General features: G+C 36.1%; 1 protein-coding gene across 1 annotated transcript in view; it reads left to right on the top strand.

The window, feature by feature from the left end:
- Positions 1-23,432, top strand: part of dally (division abnormally delayed protein) — a 468,368-nt gene that overhangs the window by 372,865 nt on the left and 72,071 nt on the right. Inside the window, exon 2 of the mRNA XM_085950910.1 lies at positions 10,465-10,608. Within this exon, the coding sequence (XP_085807036.1) occupies positions 10,465-10,608 (144 nt within the window). The remainder of the gene's footprint in view (positions 1-10,464; positions 10,609-23,432) is intronic.

The following is a 23,432-nucleotide window of genomic DNA, read 5'->3' on the forward strand; positions in this document are numbered from 1 at the left end:
GTCACTGCATTAATATGGACGAAGCATCTGGGAAAAAAATGACACTCACTTTTTTGTCGGGTCTGCCGAATGGCATAATCTGTTCTAACGCCATTACAATAAAGGTGATATTGCTGTAAATTCCCTATGCTTTTTGTCGGGTCTGCCGAATGGTTCGGTTCGAACGGGTCCGCTCAAATGAACATTACGACTAGAAACACTGTTCTAACGCCATTACAGTAAAGGTGATAATGCTATAAATTCCCGATGCGTGATATCGCATAATGGAAATTGCGTGACGTCTACCTATACATGTGCGAATGTCGCTATGCGCGAATTTACTTGCTAGCTACTGTATTGAGTGCGTTGTTCATTAATAACGTCATTGATTACACCACGGTGTTTATTTGCCACAGAGCAGATTAATAAAGATAATTCCGATAGGCTAAATCCCAATACAGTACACTGTGACGCAGGGTTTTGAATGTGTGTGTCCTACGACCATGTACCTTGCATTATAGACGTGCAATAGTGTGTGTTACAACCTTCAATACACCAATATTAAATGAGCGTCAGCGCATAAACCGAGGGCAGTTGTCAGTATTCGACGTATGACATATTATTAACACGTGTTTAAGTTTATCCCGTATTCTTCTACACTCGGGATCGGTTGCTTGCTTCTCAACACCGATTATGTATTTCCGTTCCCATTATTTCCGAGGTCCCTAATATTTGCAGATTTTTTCATAGGTCTATATTTCAAACTTTTTATACATCTTCAGTACTACTCGATGAGTTTGATGATTGTCTCTTCGTCGAGTTATTTGTTCTGCTCACTTCCATTTTAGATATTTAGCAAACGTTATCACTTCGCATAACCCTTGTTTGATCACTTACAAATATTCCGCCCTCATGCTTACGCGTGATGCTCAACATGCACCTCTTTATTCTACTTAAGTTTCTGGATCTTTTGTCTTATTTTTAATTTATGTCAAAATTTTCAAAACTGCCTTCTTCCAGCTCATCCAATTAAGACTCAACGCCTTCTATTTCCATTTAGGAAATCATTATTTTTTACACGAAAATTACCGGAAGCTGAAATTCAGAATAGCTAAAAGATAACTAAAGGTATTTCCTACCTAAATTATCATCAAAAAAAATGTTTTGAATTATAAAAAGTATTAATTTTAAAGCACTTAAGTGTCTTTATTGATGTCAACTGTCAATTCTTGTTGGAATTACATTGTATTAATTAAAAGAAATCACAACGATATTTAGTATTAATTCCACATTATTATATTAATTAATATCGGTTTCGTCCGCATTTGTCAGTTGACAATGTCCATTTGAAGCTGATAAAACCGGTCATGATCTTTAAAATACTACCGACTAGGTACGTACTACATTATAGAATAATCTCTTCTTGGTCGGACACTCATGGCTGAAGTTCGTGACCACTTTTTAATTTTGCCATCCTTTGAGCGACCAAGACTTTCTATCCTTCTCAATTCTCCGCTTCTCTCAGGGCAGAATTAATGGTGCCATTCATTCATTTGGTCACTGCAGCGCTCAAGCGCTCTTCCTCTGCTTTGCCTTCACTACAGGTCACCCAAAACCACCAGTCTCTCCAGGTTGTCTGGTCCGCGCCGGACAATACGTCCAAAAAACTGCAGAATGCGTCTTAGACATACTGTCGAGAGCCGTTCCTTTATCTGCAGTCTCTGAATGATTGACTGGTTCGTCCTGTGCTCCGTCCAAGAAATACGAAGCATTCGGCGCCAACACCACATCTCAAAGGCATCGATCGCTTTCCGCTCCCGTGCCTTCAGGGTCCATGATTCGACTCCGTTACTCCGTAATACAAATTATGCGTCAATTACATTGAGCTACTTTACGAGCTGTTGTTAGCGAATTTACAATCTGCCTGTAAAGTCGCCCAGTGTCATCATTGAACAAGCTAACAAGCAGATTGTAAACAATCTACCGAGAAAAGTTGAAAGCCTGTCAACTGTACACGCGTACACGCCGGCGTGTGGGCCTACTGCGTCTGCGCAGTAAAGCGCAGTAGCAACCTCGCGGTAAAAAAACGAACTACGTTTTGTCAAAATAGTGGCTTGTGGCTTCTCAGCGAATGGAAAGTTTTGTGTGTCATCATCACAATCGCAGTAGCTGAATCGCCCGCTTTTGAATTCGTCAACAAACAACTCGTAAAGTAGCTCATTGTAATTGACGCATTAGATACAAGCCCCTCGATCATTTATAATACAGCCAAATTGACTGGGGTCTGATAAAGTTGAAATAAGTTCCTCGGAAAATAGAGAAAATTCAATTATTTTGCATTGCGTCGTTACTAAAAGTTTTTTTTTGTATTTCCATATGGCCCGCGTCAAAGAAACTTTCTTATTTCTTTTGGCGAATGTTCAAAAAATATATTTTTAGATCGCATAAACATGTTTCGTTAAGTTTCTGGTCGGTGTGCGTTCTGTACACCGTGGAAGGTGCAATAATCTCATTAAATTATTATAATATACAATATTTTAATGTGTACATACATAGGGTCGATAGATACGATACCAAACCAGTAACTACCCTTTTTTGTCAATATCGGATGGTTTGATATATTTTCCCCAGTTGAAATGTTTAATTGCTTATCGGCAGTTTTTCCAATGTTTTAACCGTTGTTTTTAGCGGAGCTTTCTTCTCTTTACTCCAGACGGAGCATTTAGATCAGGGGTTAACAAAGTGTGTCTCTCGGGCCAATTATATCCCACGTGACTTTTTGACGTGTCCCGCGAGATTTATGTCACACCTGTATTATTTTTTATTCTTCATATCGAATATTAAAAATTACATTTTAAATTAAATATCCTCTGGCAAGAATAGACACTTTCATATTTAATCTTTGAGGCTTTCACGGTTGTTTTTTATCGTAGTAGATTTTTGGGTTTCCACCGTGTGTCCTTCTTCCTTCTTTACTCTACGTTTTGGGCTCGTTGCAGGGGCCATTATCAAGAGATGATATGTTTTATGATAAAAATATAGTGTAGGTATGTGAATGTAAACATTGCTCTAAGAATGTCAAAATGAATCCGATCTTTCCGATCGCATCTTAGCTAATTAGCGATTTTTTGTAGTTTTAATATCCATTTGAATTATGGGGTAGTCGACTATCGGCACACATTTAAAAATTGCATCGTAAAACCAAATTATTTAAATTATTAAGACGGTAGGTACTTCAGTGAAACGGCAAATAATTTTTAACTATAGGCGTGACGAAATTTTGGAACACGTCAATTTGTTTCGTGATGGCGACCGGGGTATTAATTCTTAATCGTGTAAAGATGACTAAAAAACATAACCCATTTACTTAAAAAAGAAAACATGTCAATGAATATAATATTAATATTGTTACTAATAGAATAATAAACAGAACATTAAATGGACGCATGTTGGATTTATATGACAAATTATATTTCGTTCGGCACGCGTCATTTGCACAATCCGCTCATCGCCTAGCCACGATCTTTTGAGACCATGCCTCTACTGAGGTATAGCGTTAATATTATTGAAGCAACATAGACTTTTTTTTACTATTAGAGCAAATTTGTGTTTATCTCACTTATCTGGTCGACTCGTCTCGCCTGGCCCCCAGGCTAGAGCCCTGTCAGCCCCCCCTTTGTGGGGGCCATGACCTGACTATCATCGAATAATACACCGAACGCAGTTTCAAAACCTTGATCCATGGCTACTGGCTTTCGTATTTATATCTTATTAATCTGTTCTGTAATTGTAAATGATTTATAATAATTTAACCATTATAACATATCCCTTGTAGATAATAAATATTTTGTATTTAGGTACATATTATTAAAATATTCACTATAAGATATTTATAGTACTTACCTATCTATTGACGGCTTCGGTGATTTTTTGTTTACAAAAAAATCCATTCAAACTAATTCATTCGACCTTTTAAAATAGTTAAACGAACGAGTCAAAATGATTTATTCTTCGCTTGTTATCAGCACCGGTTTCGTTAAGACATCACCACTAACCGTTTCGCATGTATGGCTCAAGGACAACTTCCGTTAAATAACGTAGGACGCTTTTCCCTTCGAACTAATTTCTATTTCAGTGATATTCAACATTTTCCAGGTGTGAACTGTAGTATTAAAACTAAAAACCATTTATCTGATAATCGGTCCAATTATGGATTGCAATACCGAATGAAAATACCAATACCGGAATTCCGGTATTTCCTATTAAACTGGTATTCGTAAAATAATTAGATCAAACATAAGTATCTATCAATATGTGTATAATATAATATATATATATATATATATTTAATATTAATATGTTATTGCATATTCTGTCATTGCTGGTCACTAATGACGATGAAAAGCTACGGAGGTATACCAGACATCGCGTAACCCTACAAAAAAACCCTAATTAATAAATAATTAAATTAAGCCTTTTATGTTAATTGGTACATTTTCTTTCCACTTTCAATACCGATATATAGGCGACTCTCATGGTGCAGTGCGCAAGGCGCTGGCCTTCTACTTAAGAGTTCTGGGTTCGATTCCCGGTGAGGACACAATATTTATGTGTTTTTCTCAAGCCCGGGTGTTTGTGATTGTTCAAAATTAAAAACAACCGCCTTGTACGGAAAAGCAAGGACATGTTTATAAATAATTTAGAAAAAATACCAAATACATCGGTATAATACGAATAACTAACAAAGTTTAATGTGCACTATTTATGGCGGATCTTAACAGCCTACCCCCACCCTTCGCTACTGCATGACCCATATTTATGTGTACGACTTCAGTGACATATTTTAATATTGCCTTTTTCCCCGTTCACAAAATTAAATAAACATGTTTTTGGTCCGCGGGCCGCGTTCCGGTCAGACCCGGTTTCGCGCACTAAGAGCAACTACTCGACAAACATCCCCTTTAATCCCCCACTCCTGTAGTCGAGCGTTTGCCGCTATCTCTCGCTAGATCGCGCCACCGCTCGCCCGAACTAGCGGAAGTGAGCCTCGGCTGTGCCACGCGGTTTCCGGTCGGCTACCCTCTCGACCTGCCAACCCCTCTTCCTTTCTCTGCGGTCCCTCGTCAACCCTCGAGCCAAGGAAGCGGATCCAGACTATAATGGTAAACTTCATAGTATATTATCACACTTTCCAGGGAAAGATCACGTAACTATCCACTTCTTCTAAATGACTTTTCAAAATCGATTCATTCCGACACGTTTATATTGTCGTGGAAGGCAGCTGTACACATACATGGTGGATGGAGATTACTGAATATGTAGATTAATAAAATAGAAACATGATAGCAAGTCGCCATGGACCAAACGTTTGAAGCCGGATTCGGTTTATTATTTTATAACATTAATCGCAAGAAACACAAAACGCGTCTTATTGATGGAAAACTATTTTAATGGGATGTTTGATAATAAGCCAGTCGTCATTGGTCAAGGGTTAAAAGTAGGGTTCGCTTAATTAATTTTGGCCATACATCTCAAAGAACACTAAGCGCGCCGACTGTCTTCAAATATTAAATGCGCGTTTCGTTTACGTGACAAACTTTAATACTTATGAAACATATCGTCATCTAAATATTATAACTAGATAGATGTTTGTGATAGCTATTGAATATGATTCTACATTTATTTCTCTACAAAATGATAAAACTAGGTAAGTGAGAAGTTAACGCGAACTATCTTTATTTTGTGTTTGAAAATATTTGATAACTTTGAAACCATAAATGCATTAAATAAATAAAATAATATACCTATCTATAATATTTTTTCATACAATTGCACATAATTTAATTGTTTCCAGTTTCCCATTTTTATTTCAAATAATAAATTATAGCCTAGGTTTATGTTAATCAAGTATAGTTTATATTTCATTTTCCCAACAATGACCAAATCAGTGTTATCTAGTTGTAGTATTGATGCGACGATATGCTTTAATATCTGTATGGAGGCGGCTCTCATGGTGCAGTTTGTAAGGCGCTGGCCTTCCACCCTAGAGTTCTGGGTTCGATTCCCGGTGATGACACATAATATTTATGTGTTTTTCTCAAGTCTGGGTGTTTGTGATTGTTCAAAAATTACTAACAACCGCCTTGTACGAGTGTGGAGTATCTGGGTATGAGGAATGTGCCTGTAAAAGTGCGCTACTATTCCGCGATTGAAACGATGAGGAACTAAGTAGTAGGTGGGGTAAATGCGGAAGTTAATAGTGCCTGTTAGATTTCGTTGGCCCCGTCCCCTTCCGCTGCCCTTAAATATATATATTTATATTTTAAATGGACCTCCCCAAACCATTATTTTATGTGCGTGCCTCACTGGGTAACAGATGATGGTTAACTGTGGTTTCAACTACTTTATACCGCACACCACTGGTGTAAAAAACAATGTTATCTGTATAGGTATACATAAGTCGACAATCTGAAAGCTTTTTTGGAAATAGCATTACAGCACTGAGCTTGAAAATCCATCCTGCCTCTAGATGGATTACGACAAGATAGCGAAGACTCGATAGAACTTACTAGTTACTGCGCCCCATTAGGCTCTAGCCTCGGAGCATAGGGTAAACACAAAGTCGCGCCAATTTTCACGTGACATAAAGTCCATACAAAAAAAATAGAATACCTATACGTAAGTGATTATTTAAATATGTCAATATGTAATTAAAAAATATATTTCTTAAGAATGTAGGCTTTAAATAATCGCCTAGTATGGAGTCTTCGCCACTGGTGTGCATAACATGTTCAATTAATTATTTAATTAGAAAATATGCTCAATAGAGATGTGTGCTATATTCTTGAATGTGGTGAATGATTTACAAATAAGTCTTGCATTCCTTAGCAACTCTTGTCGTTTATAACTTTACTATAAAGTACTTATAGTCGTACCAATTTGACACCAGCGCATCTATGTTTGTATCGAAGTATTATAATTCTTCCAATAAGTTAGCCGTCTAAACAGCCAAAACTATCTATCTCGATCTAAAATTTAGCACACCCAAGAGATGTGCTGTTAACACATGGCACTTATTGTAACAATTACAACTAACTTATTGTAATTGTTACTTCTTATTCTTCTTCGATGGCGCTACAGCTCAAGTCGAGCCCTGGCCTCCTCCACCGCCGTCCTCCAGCCGGAACGGTCCTCCGCACGTCCTTTCCAGTTCCCGACCTTTAGCAGCTGGTTGGCATCCTTTGCAACACTATCACCCCATCGTGTGCGTGGCTTTCCCACTGGCCTTTTCCCCCCTGGGTTTCTTTCGAGGATCTTCTTCGGTATCCGTGACTCAGGCATGCGCTGGACATGGCTTGCCCAGTTTAGCCTCTTGAGTTTTATGAAGGTGGAGAGTTTTGAATCTTGGAATAAGTGGTATAGTTCCGTGTTGTACCTAATTCTCCACTCCATCATTCATGGGTCCGTATATCCGCCTCAGGATATTTTTCTCAAAGCAGTCCACCATTTCAGCTGCTTTCATATGAAGCGTAATATTTACAATAAGTGCTAATACTTCGATACAAAAATATGAAAAACTACTCTCGATAGCTGCGGATAGCGGCCGAAAGCAGTTTTGTGTATATCATAGATGCGCTGGCGGGGGAAACGTATAGGTACCAGTGCTATTTCTAAAAAATACCAAAATGTGGTCGAGTCCTTAAGGGGGGACATGCAGTGTAGGTCAAAATGGAGCTTTTATTGCATTTTAAAAGCATGATCCTGGACATTCCTTAAACGTTGTAGATAATCTATTTATATACTTTTGAAGCCTTATTATCCTTTATATTTATTTTAAACATTTGATGACTGCATAAAGTATTTTTATTACATAAAATAGTATTATTTTAAACCTCTCGCTCTAATGTTTTAGAATATAGTCATATTTCAGTACATACATGTGCGGTGGTATTAAGATTTTTTACATTTATTAATTTTTAAACGCATTTATATAACCATTAGTATAATTTATGTCGACATTATTATAGATAAATATTTACGATAAAAAATTATATTGATAATCTCTGTTAACCCAAATTTGACAAGAATTAGGCATTTTATTCAAAAAATGGGCAAGATTAACACATTTGAAGATAATTCTAAAGATACTAATTATAAGCGTTGTCTTCGACCATTCAAGTGTGATTAACATCCTACGAATAATGATTGCTTTATAATAATTATTGACCAAAGAATAAGGTAGTGTTTTTTTGAAATACGCCATTTCTTTTGGCATTCCCCAGTGGTTAAGCTACATCATACGGCCGTAGCCATAAATTGACATAAAGGATAATAAGGCTTAATTATATAAATAGATTATCTACACCGTTTAAGGAATGTCCAGGATCATGCTTAGAAAATACAATAAAAGCTCCATTTTGACCAACGCTGAGCATGTCCGCCCTTAACTAATTTTCATTTTACGAGGTATTTCTCATTTTAAGACAAAAAATAAGCCGCATGGCGTTCGTTTTGTAAATTCACCGCCAGCAAGAAATACGCAGGTAATTTATAGCCAGGAACCGCATAAATCAGGGAATCCTCGGCAGGTAAGTAACAATCTTCGAATCGTTCAGGTGTATTGTACCTAATTGCTTTTAATTTCCCATTGTTTTGCGTTTCGCTTTTTGTTTTATAATTATTTCAACTTTCAGCGGAACCGTTCACCACATTTTGAATCATTAATTTTAAGATTAACACTGGAATTCATCGCGGTGACTAAAAATTTATTTCGAATTTCTTATTGTTGTTTTTATTTAATAAAACGCAATTTTTTTTATAGTACTTATTCCACTTTTAATTAATATATTAGGACCGGTTTCATCCGCTTCAGTGGGACATTATTATAGATAAAGGGAGTAAAGAACATTTTGCAAGTAAGCAGTTGTACCTATAATAGAATTTTATTCGTTTTTCTTCGCAAGCATATTTTTACTGACACTTAGAAAACATAGTTACGAGTGGTATAACTTCATCACAGAATAACAACTGTTGCACAAACACTTTTGCACGCTGTATTTTTTTTAAACAAGTGGTTTTCAACCTTTTTACACCTGCAGACCGGTGAAATTAGGAGATATGTTTTTGCTGACAACTAAGGCAAAAACTTTCCAGATATATTATTCACACCCAGACACTCCACATTTTTAGTCTGGCGATAAACTCGTGCTATTGCGAGCATCACATCCACACGTAGTTATAGAATGCGCATGGCCAGTCATAATTATTAGGATCGCAGACCGGTGAGACAATAGAAGCTTTATTTAGCTGATCACTAAAGCAAAAATAAAAAAAAAACTATTTTAACATCTTAAACTCTTCCAGACACATTATTCATACCCAGACACTCCACACTTTAGTCTGGCGATAAACTCGTGACCTACAGGCGTAACTAAGGGTTATTAACTAACTATTGCGAGCTGTCACATACACACGTGGTTATAGAATGCGCATGGCCAGTCATAATTATTAGGATCGCAGACCGGTGAGACAATAGAAGCTATATTTAGCTGATCACTAAAGCAAAAAAAAAAAAAAAACTATTTTAACATCTTAAACTCTTCCAGACACATTATTCATACCCAGACACTCCACACTTTAGTCTGGCGATAAACTCGTGACCTACAGGCGTAACTAAGGGTTATTAACTAACTATTGCGAGCTGTCACATACACACGTGGTTATAGAATGCGCATGGCCAGTCATAATTATTAGGATCGCAGACCGGTGAGACAATAGAAGCTATATTTAGCCGATCCTAAGGCAAAAATAAAAAAAACTATTTTAACATCTTAAAACTCTTCCAAATACATTACTCATACCCAGACACTCAATACTTTAGTCTGTTAATAAACTCGTGACCTGCAGGTGTAACTAAGTGTGTCCACCTACGTGTTATTGCGAGCTGTCACATCCACACGTGGCTATCGAATACCCATGGGCAGTCGTAATTATTAGGATCGTTAGTGTCCATTTATGTCATCCGCGCTGTCTTGTCTTTTAGACATGCCGCATCGGTATATTAAACTGAACATTGGATGCCCCAGATAATTGCACCAATTTATCAGTGTCACGGGTCTTCAAGTGGCCACAGGCCTTGCGTATCATAGAATGCCGAGAGGAGTGAGAACAACATATTGAGAAGGCTGTTTGATAATCAAATCATCCTTGTCACGATCTTGTGGTTCAAATATGCCATTTACATAAAAAAAGTTCGTTTCTGGGGACGGTCCGGACCCGAAAGCCCTTATATGCGCGCCTGAGCGGTGGGTAGGTACACGCGGTAGAGCACACAACATGGGACATTATCTTTGAAAACATTCAGATAGTCAAAAATGTTGAAAATGCGTACCATTTGTGTTGAAAACTATTACCATTTTTAGCCCTTTTGAAATTTCTTTGATTACAGTAATTGGTTATCTAATATATCTCTCTTGCTTGTTTCAGGGTCGATATGCGGAGGGCGATGTTGCAGCAGTGAGATGGAATCGTCTCTGCGTGTTCTTGGAAGACGAGACTTGGAAGTGATGGTGAGGCACCACGCCAGATCGCTACATGGGCTCCTGGCCACCACAGCAGTAACGTTACAAGGTAAGACAACAGCTACTATTAATTATTAATCATAACATATTTTTTGTACATGAGCTTCAGTTGTTTCTTCATGTCGATATGTGTAGCATTCAGTGGCGAAGAGTAGAGGACGGCTGTTAAGATCCGACACAAATAGTGCACGCTAAACTTTGTCAGTTAAATGTATTTGTTTTCATTGAACAAAGACTACAATGTGTAGACAGTGTTTGTTAGTTTTTAAAATTAAATGAAACCCTGCATAATCCGGTTACATGTAAGTTGTACGTATGCAGTTCATCGTGGGACACTTATTCGTGCGCTGCAGTACGTGACACATGAGTTCGTATAACATTTTATCAAATGACAAGTTCTTCGTTGAACATTTCACAGTGGAATACATTTGTACATATCTTACAAAATGCGGCGATAGTTTGCAAATAGTACTGTTCCAATTAGATTAACCCTAACCTAACCTAACCTAACCTAGTAAAGACATCTCATAAAATTCGCCACATATTGTAGCATACGTACAAATATACTCCACGGTGAAATTTTCAACAAAGAATAGTTTATTCTTGGGTTTTCACCGTGTCTCCTTCTTCCTTCTTTACTCGACGTTTGTAATATCTCAAGTATCAAAGGCTCTTCAAGCAAACGGATATTCTCACAATATGATCCAAAAAGCCACCAGAAGCAAAATCAACCTTAACCCGGTCAGTCAGGAGGAAGATATACAGTTCAAAGGCCGGGCCTATCTACCTTATATCAAAAACACCACCGATACTATCTCCAGGATACTTCGGAAACATAATATTGAAACAATATTCTCAACGTCGACAAAGGTCCGAAATATGTTAAGACCAGTAAAGGACTCACAACCTTTGGACTCGGCAGGTGTATACCAGCTAATATGTCGTGGATGCCCAAAAAATATTTAGGCCAGACTTCTAAAACGATAAAGAAGCGTGTGAGTGAACACGAGAGAGCATACCGACTTAAACATTACACGATGTCGGCAATTGCCGAGCACTCGATGGATACAGGGCACAAATTTGACTTTGAGACCAAGATATTGGGTCGGAATAAAGGATATTTCGCACGATTGGTAAAGGAGGCCATTGAAATCCACAGAAACCCTGAAAATATCAATAGGGATGATGGATTACGGTTAAAAACGTCATGGCTTCCGGCACTATCAGCAAAATCTAATATTCGAGCCAGTATCCCCGGTCGTAATGATTGATAGATTACTCTGAGCAACGTTTGCTCTTAGATAATCGGATTCATTTTGACATTCTTAGAGCAACGTTTACATTCACATACATACACTACATTTCATCATAAAACATATCTCTTGATAATGGCCTCTGCAACGAGCCCGAAACGTCGAGTAAAGAAGGAAGAAGGAGACACGGTGAAAACCCAAGAATATACTACGATAAAAAACAACCGTGAAAGCCTCAAACATTATATTCAACAAAGAACTCGTCATTTGATTAAATGTTACACGAACTCATGTTTCACGTACTGCGGCGCCCAAATAAATGTCTGCGGTGAACTGTTTACGTTCAAATTTTCGGATACGGCTTAATTCAAGCCATAGTAGATAATAGTCTAATAATATTCGTTTATCTATAAAATATCTTAAATTATGTTATTAAACCATACGTAATTTTATATATTTATAGATATAAGAATATTAATTGTTATCGATTATGGTTTGGTTGGCAGGGCTTAATGAATTTAAAAAAAAAACTAAGTAATACCATCTGTGATAATAGATTGTATTCTTAATTCGACGAAAACAAATAAGTATGGCTGGAAAAGTGTGCACAATTTTTGTCGGATCGCCCATAGCATACCTAAACGCAGTAGTGAATGGTGGAGGTAGGCTGTTAAAATCTGCCATAAATAGTACACATTAAACTTTGTTAGTTATACGTATTTGTTTTCATTGGAATAAGACTACAATTTACAGATGGTGTTGGTTAGTCTTTAAAATTCAATTAAACCCTGCCTAAACCAAAACCCAAAACGTATTACGTTTAGGCATTGGCGAAGGGTAGAGGTAGGCTGTTACGATTCGCCATAAATAATGCACACTTAACTTTGTCAGTCGTACGTATTTTTTTCATTGGAATAAGACTACAATTTACAGATGGTGTTGGTTAATTTAAAAAAATCAATAAAACCCTGCCTAAACCAAAACATAATAGTGTTGTTATACTTGGGGCGATACGACGAAATTGTGCACACTTTTTCATTGATAAGTACTTATTTGTTTTCGTTGGATTAAGAATACATATTATTACACATATTATTAGTTTATTTTTTTTAATTCATAAAGCCCTAAAGTTAAAATTTGTCGTAATTAGTATGTCACCTTGTAGCATAGTGGACAATGCGCACGGGGCGAAAACCCACGAGATGCAGGTTCAATTCCTGCTGGGTGTCTTACTTTTTTCAAAAAGATTTTTTCTATTGGTTATAATATATTTTCTCATAGTGTTTTTCAAAATTATGAAAGTATGTTCAATAATTGGAATGGTACATTCTTAAGACGGTACTTCAGTGAAACGGCAAATAATTTTCAACTATAGGTGCGACGAAATTTTGGACTCGCTGGCAATCGGAGCTGTGAACACGTCAATTTGTTTCGTGATGGCGACGGGGGTATTTATTCTTAAATCGTGTAAAGATGACTAAAAAAGTTACCCATTTACTTGAAAAAGAAAACATGTCAATGAATATATTATTATTGTTACTAATAGAACGATAAACAGAATATTAAATGGACGCATGTTGGATTTATATGACAAATTATATATCGTTCGGCACGCGTGATTTGCACAATCCGCGTATCGCCTAGCCACGATCTTTTTAGACCATAGCCTTAAATCTTGTGAATTATTCTTTTGTATAAAATGAAAACTCTTCCCAACTCCAAACATATCACGTACTACCATGGGTAAAAATGCTACAGTTTGTGAAACACTGTCGTAGATAAAGATACACAAGAGTAAGAAGTATTCGTTTTATAAGTGTTGACTATCGATGGTTTAATCTCAATATTAAACACGGAGCAGTTATGTCTATATTTGAACAGAGCGCGTTGGTATCTGTGATGTTATCTCTTACTCGTCCCATTTTCAACCCCCTTGAATAAGGGTAGACGTAATTAAAACTAAACATTAAATTTAATACACTTGTTTTCTAAGAAATAGCTCTATGTTCACTATTTTATCCCAAGACACTCCCTCAAATCCAATATCTCAATATGAAAGTGCAGTCACTTACAAACTTTATGTTGCATATTTAAATACATCTATTTCAAATATATAAATATGTAACGTAGATAGATAAGAGATTCAGCATTTACTTGTGTGTTTAGACCAGTATTGACCTAGGTTACGTGTAAATTATACGTAAAACATTATTTCACGGTGGCACAGTTCGCCGTGAACTATTATCGGAAATAGATGACCGTATACTATACGGTCTCCGATTTTATTAAATTCAATATGAACATCAATTCATTCAAGAATGAAAACATAACCCAACCTAACAAATAATCCAGTATATCGGATATTTAAAAAAAATGTTTGCTGCTGGCTTCCTGTAAAGTGTAAACCGACAAAAACTGTGTTTTATTTAGACATGAATTTTATGTCAGTACCTACTATACCTACGACACAAAGAGGTTGGATGGTCTTTAATATTCCGCCATACATTTCCGATATAACATTGCACGGTAAAAGTGTGATACGGCGAACTGCATTCGTACAAGTTTTCGGACACGTTGACCTACTAGGTTGAGCAAGTGGTCATTAGCGTGGATCGGGCGATTTATTTTTAATTATTTTCGCAAAAATATATTAATTTCATAAAAACAACATATACCTACGACCGAAATAATAGATATTTTCGATTATTTTTTTTTAGAAAATCATCGTTAATCTTATCTCGCTCTCTCTTGAAAGTAAAAACAAAAAACTTCTCAACCTAATATAAATACCAGGGAACTCAGAAATAATGGGAACTGAAATACCTAACGGGTAAGGAGAAGCAGGCTATCGATCTCGAGTAAGGGAGAATACGGGATATAATCAAACACGTGTCAAGAATACGTCATACGTCGAATACTGACAATTGTTCTCGGTTTATGCATTGTCGCTCATTTAATATTAGTGTTTAGTATTACACACACTATTGCACGTCTATAATGCGTGGTTCATTTTCGTAGGACACTCACACATTCAAAACCCTGCTTCAAATTTTACTGTATTGGTATTATGTTTATGGGCCTTTGTATTATGTTTATGAACGCCCCAGAGCTAATGAGTCAACGCGTGTCCGGTACACTTTTCCGTCGGCCGCTACATTCTCAAGCCGCTGATACGCTTGTTTTTATTATCGCAGCCAGTTTTATGTTCTAATTTATAACGCGAAATTATGTGTTGACTCATTAGCTCTGAGGCGTTCATAAACGTAATACAAATGCCCCTTTATTAGAATACAAAAGTCTCCTATATTATACACGAGCGCTACACCGGTGTCCCGTCTGAAACGGGTCTTAGATCAATTTTGTATGTAGGTATGTATTATATAAAACGTGAGCAAAACACGTGTCCTAAAACAATTTGTATGTGTGGTAATTGCCAAATAACAAGTGTGTATATGTCACTTGCATCCCTTCAATCCTGAGCCCCTCGATTATAATAATAAATATAGGTAGATTGTTAGTTTATTAATGAGTAACCTATACCTATGTAGTGATAGGACAGATTAATTATTCATGTTGTTATAATTTTATAACGTATATTATAATTCATAAGTATAATTATTATGTATTTGTGTATTCTGCGAATTCACAATAAGACAGCTTTACTTATTAAGGAGATGCTACGCTAACAATACAATAAAACACGGCTAAATTTATTGCGTATGTGTGTATAATAATAATATATTATACACAGAGCCGAAACAACAGTGAAATAATAATTAATTTAATTATATCCATTATAACCATACATAATTTTGAAAACACTTCTGAGAAAATATATAATATAGAAAAAAGTAAGACACCCCACAGGAATCGAACTGCGTCTCTCGGGTATCGCGCCCATGCACATAGAACCACTATGATAAAGGAGTCATACTTAATTGTGACAAATTTTAACTAATGGCTTTTAATAATTATTCACAGCTTAGAAATGGGTAGTTAGTTCAAATATGGCTGATCCCTGTATACATATTGAGGGTGGTATTTAACAGTTTGCCAGAACGCTGAAATCCGGAAGGTCTCGATATACCTAAAGTCATACCACCCCACCGCACATGTAGTATTCGACGAAAGAACTGTTCTCAAAGCTCGATAAGGTTCCATGACTCACTACCGTAAAGCAGCACGGATAGTGCTTATATAGTCAAGCATTATTATTAGGAAATACTAATAAAAGACATTTGAACATTGTAGTACATATCTATTTTATTAATACTATCGACCGAAGGTACTTGATGGAATTTGAATTTAAATTCTAATATATTTAACTTTTGTACTATTCCATTTGAGTCGTTTTTTGCGACCCGGGTTTCGCCTTTCGTCGCGAAGCCATTAGCTTTAGATGCCGAAAGGCGAAACCCGGATAGCAAAAAACGACTCAAATGGGATAGTACAAAACTTAAATCCATTGGAATTTACATATATATTTATTTAAAAATAATGCAAATGGAAATTCTTCAATACTCATTTTTCCAATGCGAGCCGCATAGCTGCTTCTAAGTTTACATCTGTCAACTGGCTTCGATATTTGTTTTTTCACAGTATACAGTAGTACGAAAAATCGAAAATATTAATAAAGCAATTGTTGCCAATTCTTTGAATTGACTTGATTCTTGGTCAACGTTAACCTACTTAATTAAATTAAATACTGAAAATGATGTTGGTGGCCGCAGAAAAATCCTCTGGCGGCCGCACATGAGAACCATTGGTTCAGAATCAGTTTAATTCCGTCACACCTTGTAGAATTCGATTCGGAGACTAATTGGCTAGCTTTTGTCATGCTAACCAAGCCGGGGCTGATAAGCTTTATAATTAATATGTAATGATTTCTTTGTTTCAATCTCATTCAAAGGTCGGCCCGCCTGTTGCGGCCCTGTCGCCGCGTTCGACGTGACATGTCGGAGACGTGGATAGACACGAACCTACGTACAACACGTCATATATTATAAAGGCTTCTATAGACATTCGTATAGTCTCTTTCACATATCAATTGTACCTAATCACGCTCATCAATCGGGATGACATAATCGAGAATGGCTGCGAGATAAATACATATATATACGTTCGCTGCCTTGGCTGATAGCTACCAGTGGCATGACAGCTTCAGGTTTAGAGGGTTCCTAAGACATTTCTGATATATCTTTACTTCGAGCCAGCGCTACATAACATTTATCAACAGATAAGTTTAGATCATACAAAATTCTGAAAACACTCATGAGAAAATATAGCCAATAGAAAAAATATTTTTTGAAAAACGTAAGACACCCGGCAGGAATCGAACCTGCGTCTCTTGGGTATCGCGCCCTGTGCTACTATACCACTACGCTACGATTGCGACAAATTTTAACTATTGACCTTTTTAATACCTGCTCATAAGCGCTCTCCAAATTGAGTTGGTGGGCGATCGGTTTTTATATTCTAAATTAATGTATTTATTACTTTAATTACTAACCGACGTCACGGATCACTCCAATATTTTCTGTTGTAACTTACTTGAAATTGCTAATAATTTTAATTAACTATTTCTTTTATTCAACAAATAATTCACAAGATTTAAGAATGTACCATTCTAATTATTGAACTTACATAATTCTGAAAACACTCATACAAAAACCGATCGCCTACCGTAACTCAATTTGGAGAGCGCTTATGAGCTGGTATTAAAAAAGCCAATCGTTTTAATTTGTCGCAATTAAGCATGGTAGTCGTAGCATAGTGGTAATGCACAGTGCTCAATATCCAAGAGACGCAGGTTCGATCCCTGCTTTCTTTTTTTCAAAAAAGATTTTTTTCTATTGGCTTTAAATTTTTTCATAAGTGTTTTCAGAGTTATGTATGTTCAATAATTAGAATGTTACATTCTTAAATCTTGTGAATTATTCGTTGAATAAAAAAAATGGTTAATTCAAGATAAGTTTAGGTTTTGTGACCGAAGGGAAAAAATTTCTCAATACGTTCAACATTCCGTTTTGCCAAAAAAATCGTCTTTCAAAAAAGGTTTTTGAAAAAATAATGTTTGTATACTTACTTATTTTATATGTTGAAGATCCTGACAATTTAGAATTGTAAAACCTGGGTCACGTTAAAAATGAAAAAGCACACAACTACGTCAATTAACCGAACAACCTGAAATCTATGATTTATCGATTAAATACGTAAATATGATCGGCCAGCTACATTGCAGTATTAACAATATTTACTTTTATTTACGAATTTCTTGCCATGTCAATAAAAAATATACGAATCCATCATACCTTACTAGGTATACTGTATTCACAATGGGTCAATTGATACAACCACTAATTAAACAACGACTAAATTATTTAAAGTATATGATGATATCTATGAATTTATAAGTTATCATGATCATTGATCAGTCGATTCAATGCTGGATGAAGGCCTCTTCTAGCTCAATCCACTCTTCTCGAGTCTCAGTTTTTTCTTTACATACACCATCCGAATTCGTCGATCTAGCGGATTTTAGGGCGTCCCTGTAGTTGCTTAGTGTCTCTTGGTTACCAGCGGTTATTCATTCGCCGAGTGACATGTCCAGCCCATTGCCGTTTTATCTGTTTGGTGATGTGTATCGTACGTTTGATCTTGCCTGCCTTTTATCCATTTGTTTCATCTGTTTCTTCCGCGATATGCCCGACATGTAGGTACCTACCTTTTCATGGCTGTGAGTATTGGTAGCACACATTGGTCTAACACTTTACGCTTAAGATACAATGGAACGTCACTGTTGAGTAGGTATACTATTCAGGTCCCCAAATGCGCTCTATGGCAGTTTGGTTCTGTGAGAAATTTCGTTATACATACAATAAATTACCATGTGTTTCCCGAGATAGACGTAGTTGTTGACTCGCTCGATTTGAGTGCCATCGATGGAGATCGCCTTTGATCCAGCAACGGAAAGTATCAAAAAAAATATATTTTAGTAGATAATAATTATCGGGAAATCGAAATTTAAAAAATGACAAGAATGACTTCGTGTGCAGATTACAGCGTTGCCTGAACAATTCTGTCATTATAATTATTTTGATGTATGCATGTACTTTAGGTGTTTTGAGTTAACGTATCTCGACATTTCGACTCGAGGGTTTTTAAAAGTTGTACTTACCTGTCAATTGATTTCAGTGAACACGCGGCACTGGTGAGTAGGTACTCTGCCGGTTGGCAATCCGTAAACCCACGCCGCATGAAATCATAATGTCTTCCACACATTTTAATTATTGCCTGTAAGCCGTGTGATGTTTTTCTTTCATTTTGGCACGCTTCGTCGGCCATCTTGTTGTGAATGTGCGCAGCGCCAATTCCCCGTCGATCCCGGGAACTAATGAAATCATTTTCGAAATTGGAACAAACATAATAAAACAATATAAGGAATCTTTATATTGCAATACAGAGTGCAGGTGTAGGTACACACACAAAAATTATTTGTCCATTTTGAAAAAACAATCATAATATTTTTTTATTGATTTTAAAATGCGCTGGGAGGGGCGAAGTAATGAAATCAATCAGCTGCCACTAACTTCCATATTTACCCTTAGATTCCAGTCGCTTCAATCGCGGAATATCCCCTTTTCCAAGTACATTCTCCATACCCAGACACTACAATTGGATTCTCAACCACAAACACCTGGCTTGCGTGTATAACTAATGATCTTCACCTACGAATTATTGCGAGCTGCCCCATCCACAATTAATTATAAAATGCGCGTCGTTTGTGTCCGTTTGTGTTGTCCCTGCTGTCTTATAGCTATAGACATGCCGTATTGGAATCGGAATCCCAGTGGCCACGTGTCGTAGAATACCGAGAGGAGTATGGTCAGTCCGCCGATAAGGATTTTCGACAGTAAACCATCCAGGTCACGATCATCAGTCATGGGGTCCTGACGAAGAAGAAATAATATTTCATCTACCTAAATAATTCATATTTTTCCGTTTCTGGGGGGAGGGGTCTGGACTCAAAACCACCCGCCCTTGTGTGCGCGCCTTCCAAAAACGCCAAAAGCATACGAAAAAACTGTTTACAACACAAATTTAACTACATTTTTTAAAAATGTATCAACATCATATTATTATAAATACATGCCTGAACAAAAAACAAATCAAGTCATACACGATAAATATAGGTACAAAATTGATCCGCCGTCTTGGTATTTTATAGGCTTCGAATTGCAAAATTGCAAGTTTAATTTCGAATTAATTTTCAGCACCATAAAATACAAGTCAAAATTGAAAATCAATCAATTCAGACGCTACTTATGGAAAATTGAAATTTTGGAAGTTAGGGTTTCTTTATAAATTGTGAAGTGGCTCAATACCTTAAAAAGGACCCTTAGTAATAATATACAACGTTTTTAAATTTTCTGTTGAATCATATTATAAACCTGACTTGACTAGCTTAAACGATCAAAAAAAATTGTAGGTATTTGATAGAAATAATACTGAAATGTCATTTTGACATTTCATATTGATTTCCATAATAACGCACGTATACCTATATTAATAATTTAGTTGCTAAGACCATCCACTTAGCAACCAATAATGGTGTCGAAATAACTTTTCATACAAAACAGAATTAACTGAAAATGAATTCAATTCTACTTAAAGATGGCTAAAAGTATTAAAAAAATGCATTGGCATTGTGTTCTGATATAGGTATTCTAAAAGTTTCAAGTGTCTAGCTATATTGTCGGGAAGTTAGTTAAAAATCGATTGCAAGATTTGTACCGGACAAAGAACCACCGGACAAATAAGAATACGAGCTAAGAAAAACCTTGTAAAATAAAACAAATCCTGATCCTGAAGATCATCCCGATTTTCCGCTTGACCGAATCTTCAAGGAGGCCACGCGAGGCGCCGCGGTACTTAATAATGTAAAAGAGACAAATTGCGAGTTGATTCGGGTGCTTGGCGTTTGGTCCGCCCTCACCCTGGCCTGTCCGGCTGACATGACGAGGGTGCCATTCTCCGGGGACGCCCCCCGCTACCCTGCGCCGTAAGCCGGAACCAAATCTATTTACTATTTTCCGATATCTGAAAAGTGGATTTTGGGCGTAACGGAAATCAGATTATGTACGTATAGCGACACACGTAGGGATTCCAATCCTAGGATCCCGGGATCCCGAGCTATTTTCGATACCTATGATTCCCGGGATTGATAAACATAATCCCGAAGCTTTCGGGATTGATTTTTTTATCATTTTTTATGGAAAAACGAAAATATAACAGAAAAAATACTTTTAATAATAAATAACTTCGTTAGAAATAAACTGAGTTTGAATGAACTTTGATTTATACCCATGTGTAAGCTGCCGATTCATTTTATTTTTTCACATGAATTAATAAAAATGAGAAAGATTGGAAAAAACAATGCTTAGCACTATTAACAAGGTAATTCCACCATGATCTCATAGGTTTTACGGCAGTTTCATATTTGGCTGACTAATTAGATTTATGAAGCGGAAAGGCCATAAGAACACCATGATTTGATTTACTATTTTAAATCTCGCTAACCCATTCATTAAGTCTTTACTATCAGAAACAGCAATCTCATATTAAATTCACATTATTATGTATATTACAATATTATTTACTCCATTAAACTTATGTATTTCCAAGATTGAAAGTATATGTTACGCTGAATGTGCGAAATAGACTATTACATGAAATGGGCAAAATTTTGCCTAAATCATGAAAAATGCAAACCCGTTGCCTTATTCATGAATTAGAAGTGCGTGAATTCGGCAGTAATTTTTCTGCCTAGTTCATGCATTGGACAAATTAGATAGTAGCGCTACGGTGGTATTTTTTGCAACTAAACTAAATGTGTCAAATGCTCATGCATTGGTCAAAAAGTACGTATATTATCTATGGCCAAATTAGATGGTCGCGCTCCGGTGGTGTTTTTTCCAACTAATCAAACTAACCAAATGTGTCAAATGTCATTGATTATAATATAAAATTATACCAATTAATAACTACAATGACGTTCATATCCATTTACTATGCGCAAAAAAAGTCTAGAACTATAATATGATAACGTAAGAATTATATTGAAAGGTATTTTCGCGATTTGATTCGTGCTTGGGTATCAATCGTGCAATGGTCGATTGTATGTTTGTGATAGTTTGTTGACACTTGTTAGCGAACCTAACCCAACCTAACCTAATAATAATAATATTATATTATGTCCAATTATAACTAATAAAACCATCCGTATTAAATTTACTTTTTCTACTGTCATGTTGACAGTTTAAGAATCCATACCCTGGCGAATTCACGTACTCGGCAGAAAATTTACCTAATTCATGAATAAGGCTTGATCAACTATTACATGAATTAGCCAAAATTTTGCCCATTTCATGTAATAGTCAATTTCGCACATTCGGCGTAACATATACAATATTAACAATAAATGTCTTAAATAGTATAAATTATACTAGATTTATTTTTGACCGATTTTATCAATGTTATTTGTAAAATATAAACATTTTATATTAACAATGGAAAAAAATTCATATCCCGGGATTGTCATATTGTAATCCCGGGATCAGAAATTTGGCTCGGGATTGGATTCCCTAGACACACGTATACTATAATATAATACAAGGTAGCAGTTGCTAAAACTGTCTCTTTGATGGAAGTCAAATATTATATCAATCTAAAAGAATAACATACCTACCCCTCTAGACACAAATTAATGTGTCATATTATGTCATTTATAATATACCATCGTTTATATTTTATCGTATATTATATTTTATTATTATATAATATACTAATACCCAGTGGCGGAGGCTGGAGGTAGGCTGTTAAGATCAGCCATAAATAGTGCATACTACACATCGTCAGTCATACGTATTTATTTTGTTTTCATTGAAATATGCTATAATTTACAGACGGTGTTGGTTAGTTTTTAAAATTCAATTAATGCCTGCGAAACCAAACCATAATAAACAAAAGTCAAAAAATTTAATACTCGTCTATCTGTAAACTATCTAAAATTATGCAAATTAATTATACATAACTTTGGATATTTTATAGATAGAATAATATTTTTTATCGATTATAGTTTGGTTTTGGCAGGGCTTAATGAATTAAAAAAAATGAACCAACAATATGACGTGTAATATGCATTCTTAATCCAACAAATAAGTATGAATGAATAAGTGTGCACAATTTTGTCGTATCAGCCAAATTAAACTATTATGGTTTGGTTAGGCAGGGTTTAATTGATTTTTAATAACTAACCCAAGACCATCTGTAAATAAGTGTAGTCTTAGTTCAATAAAAACAAATACGTATGAATAAAAAAGTTTAATGTGCACTATTTATGGCGTATCTTAAGAGTGGGTATAACAGGAGGCAGTGTGATTCATACTTCAGTCTTGGAGAATCCACAGAGTGAGTACCACGTCATTTTAAATCAAATTTAGAGCAAAATCCCTGGTCATCGAAGATTTTATTTTAAAAATACAATAATAATATTATTGTCGCTAGAGCAATTCTTTGCAATGATTTATTAGGTGCCTTAAACGCTCTCGCCAGGCGGCGG

This window comes from Rhyacophila brunnea, unplaced genomic scaffold (genome assembly GCF_057557595.1).
Source record: "Rhyacophila brunnea isolate RB1 unplaced genomic scaffold, BYU_Rbru_1.0 scaffold_24, whole genome shotgun sequence".
NCBI lineage: Eukaryota > Metazoa > Arthropoda > Insecta > Trichoptera > Rhyacophilidae > Rhyacophila > Rhyacophila brunnea.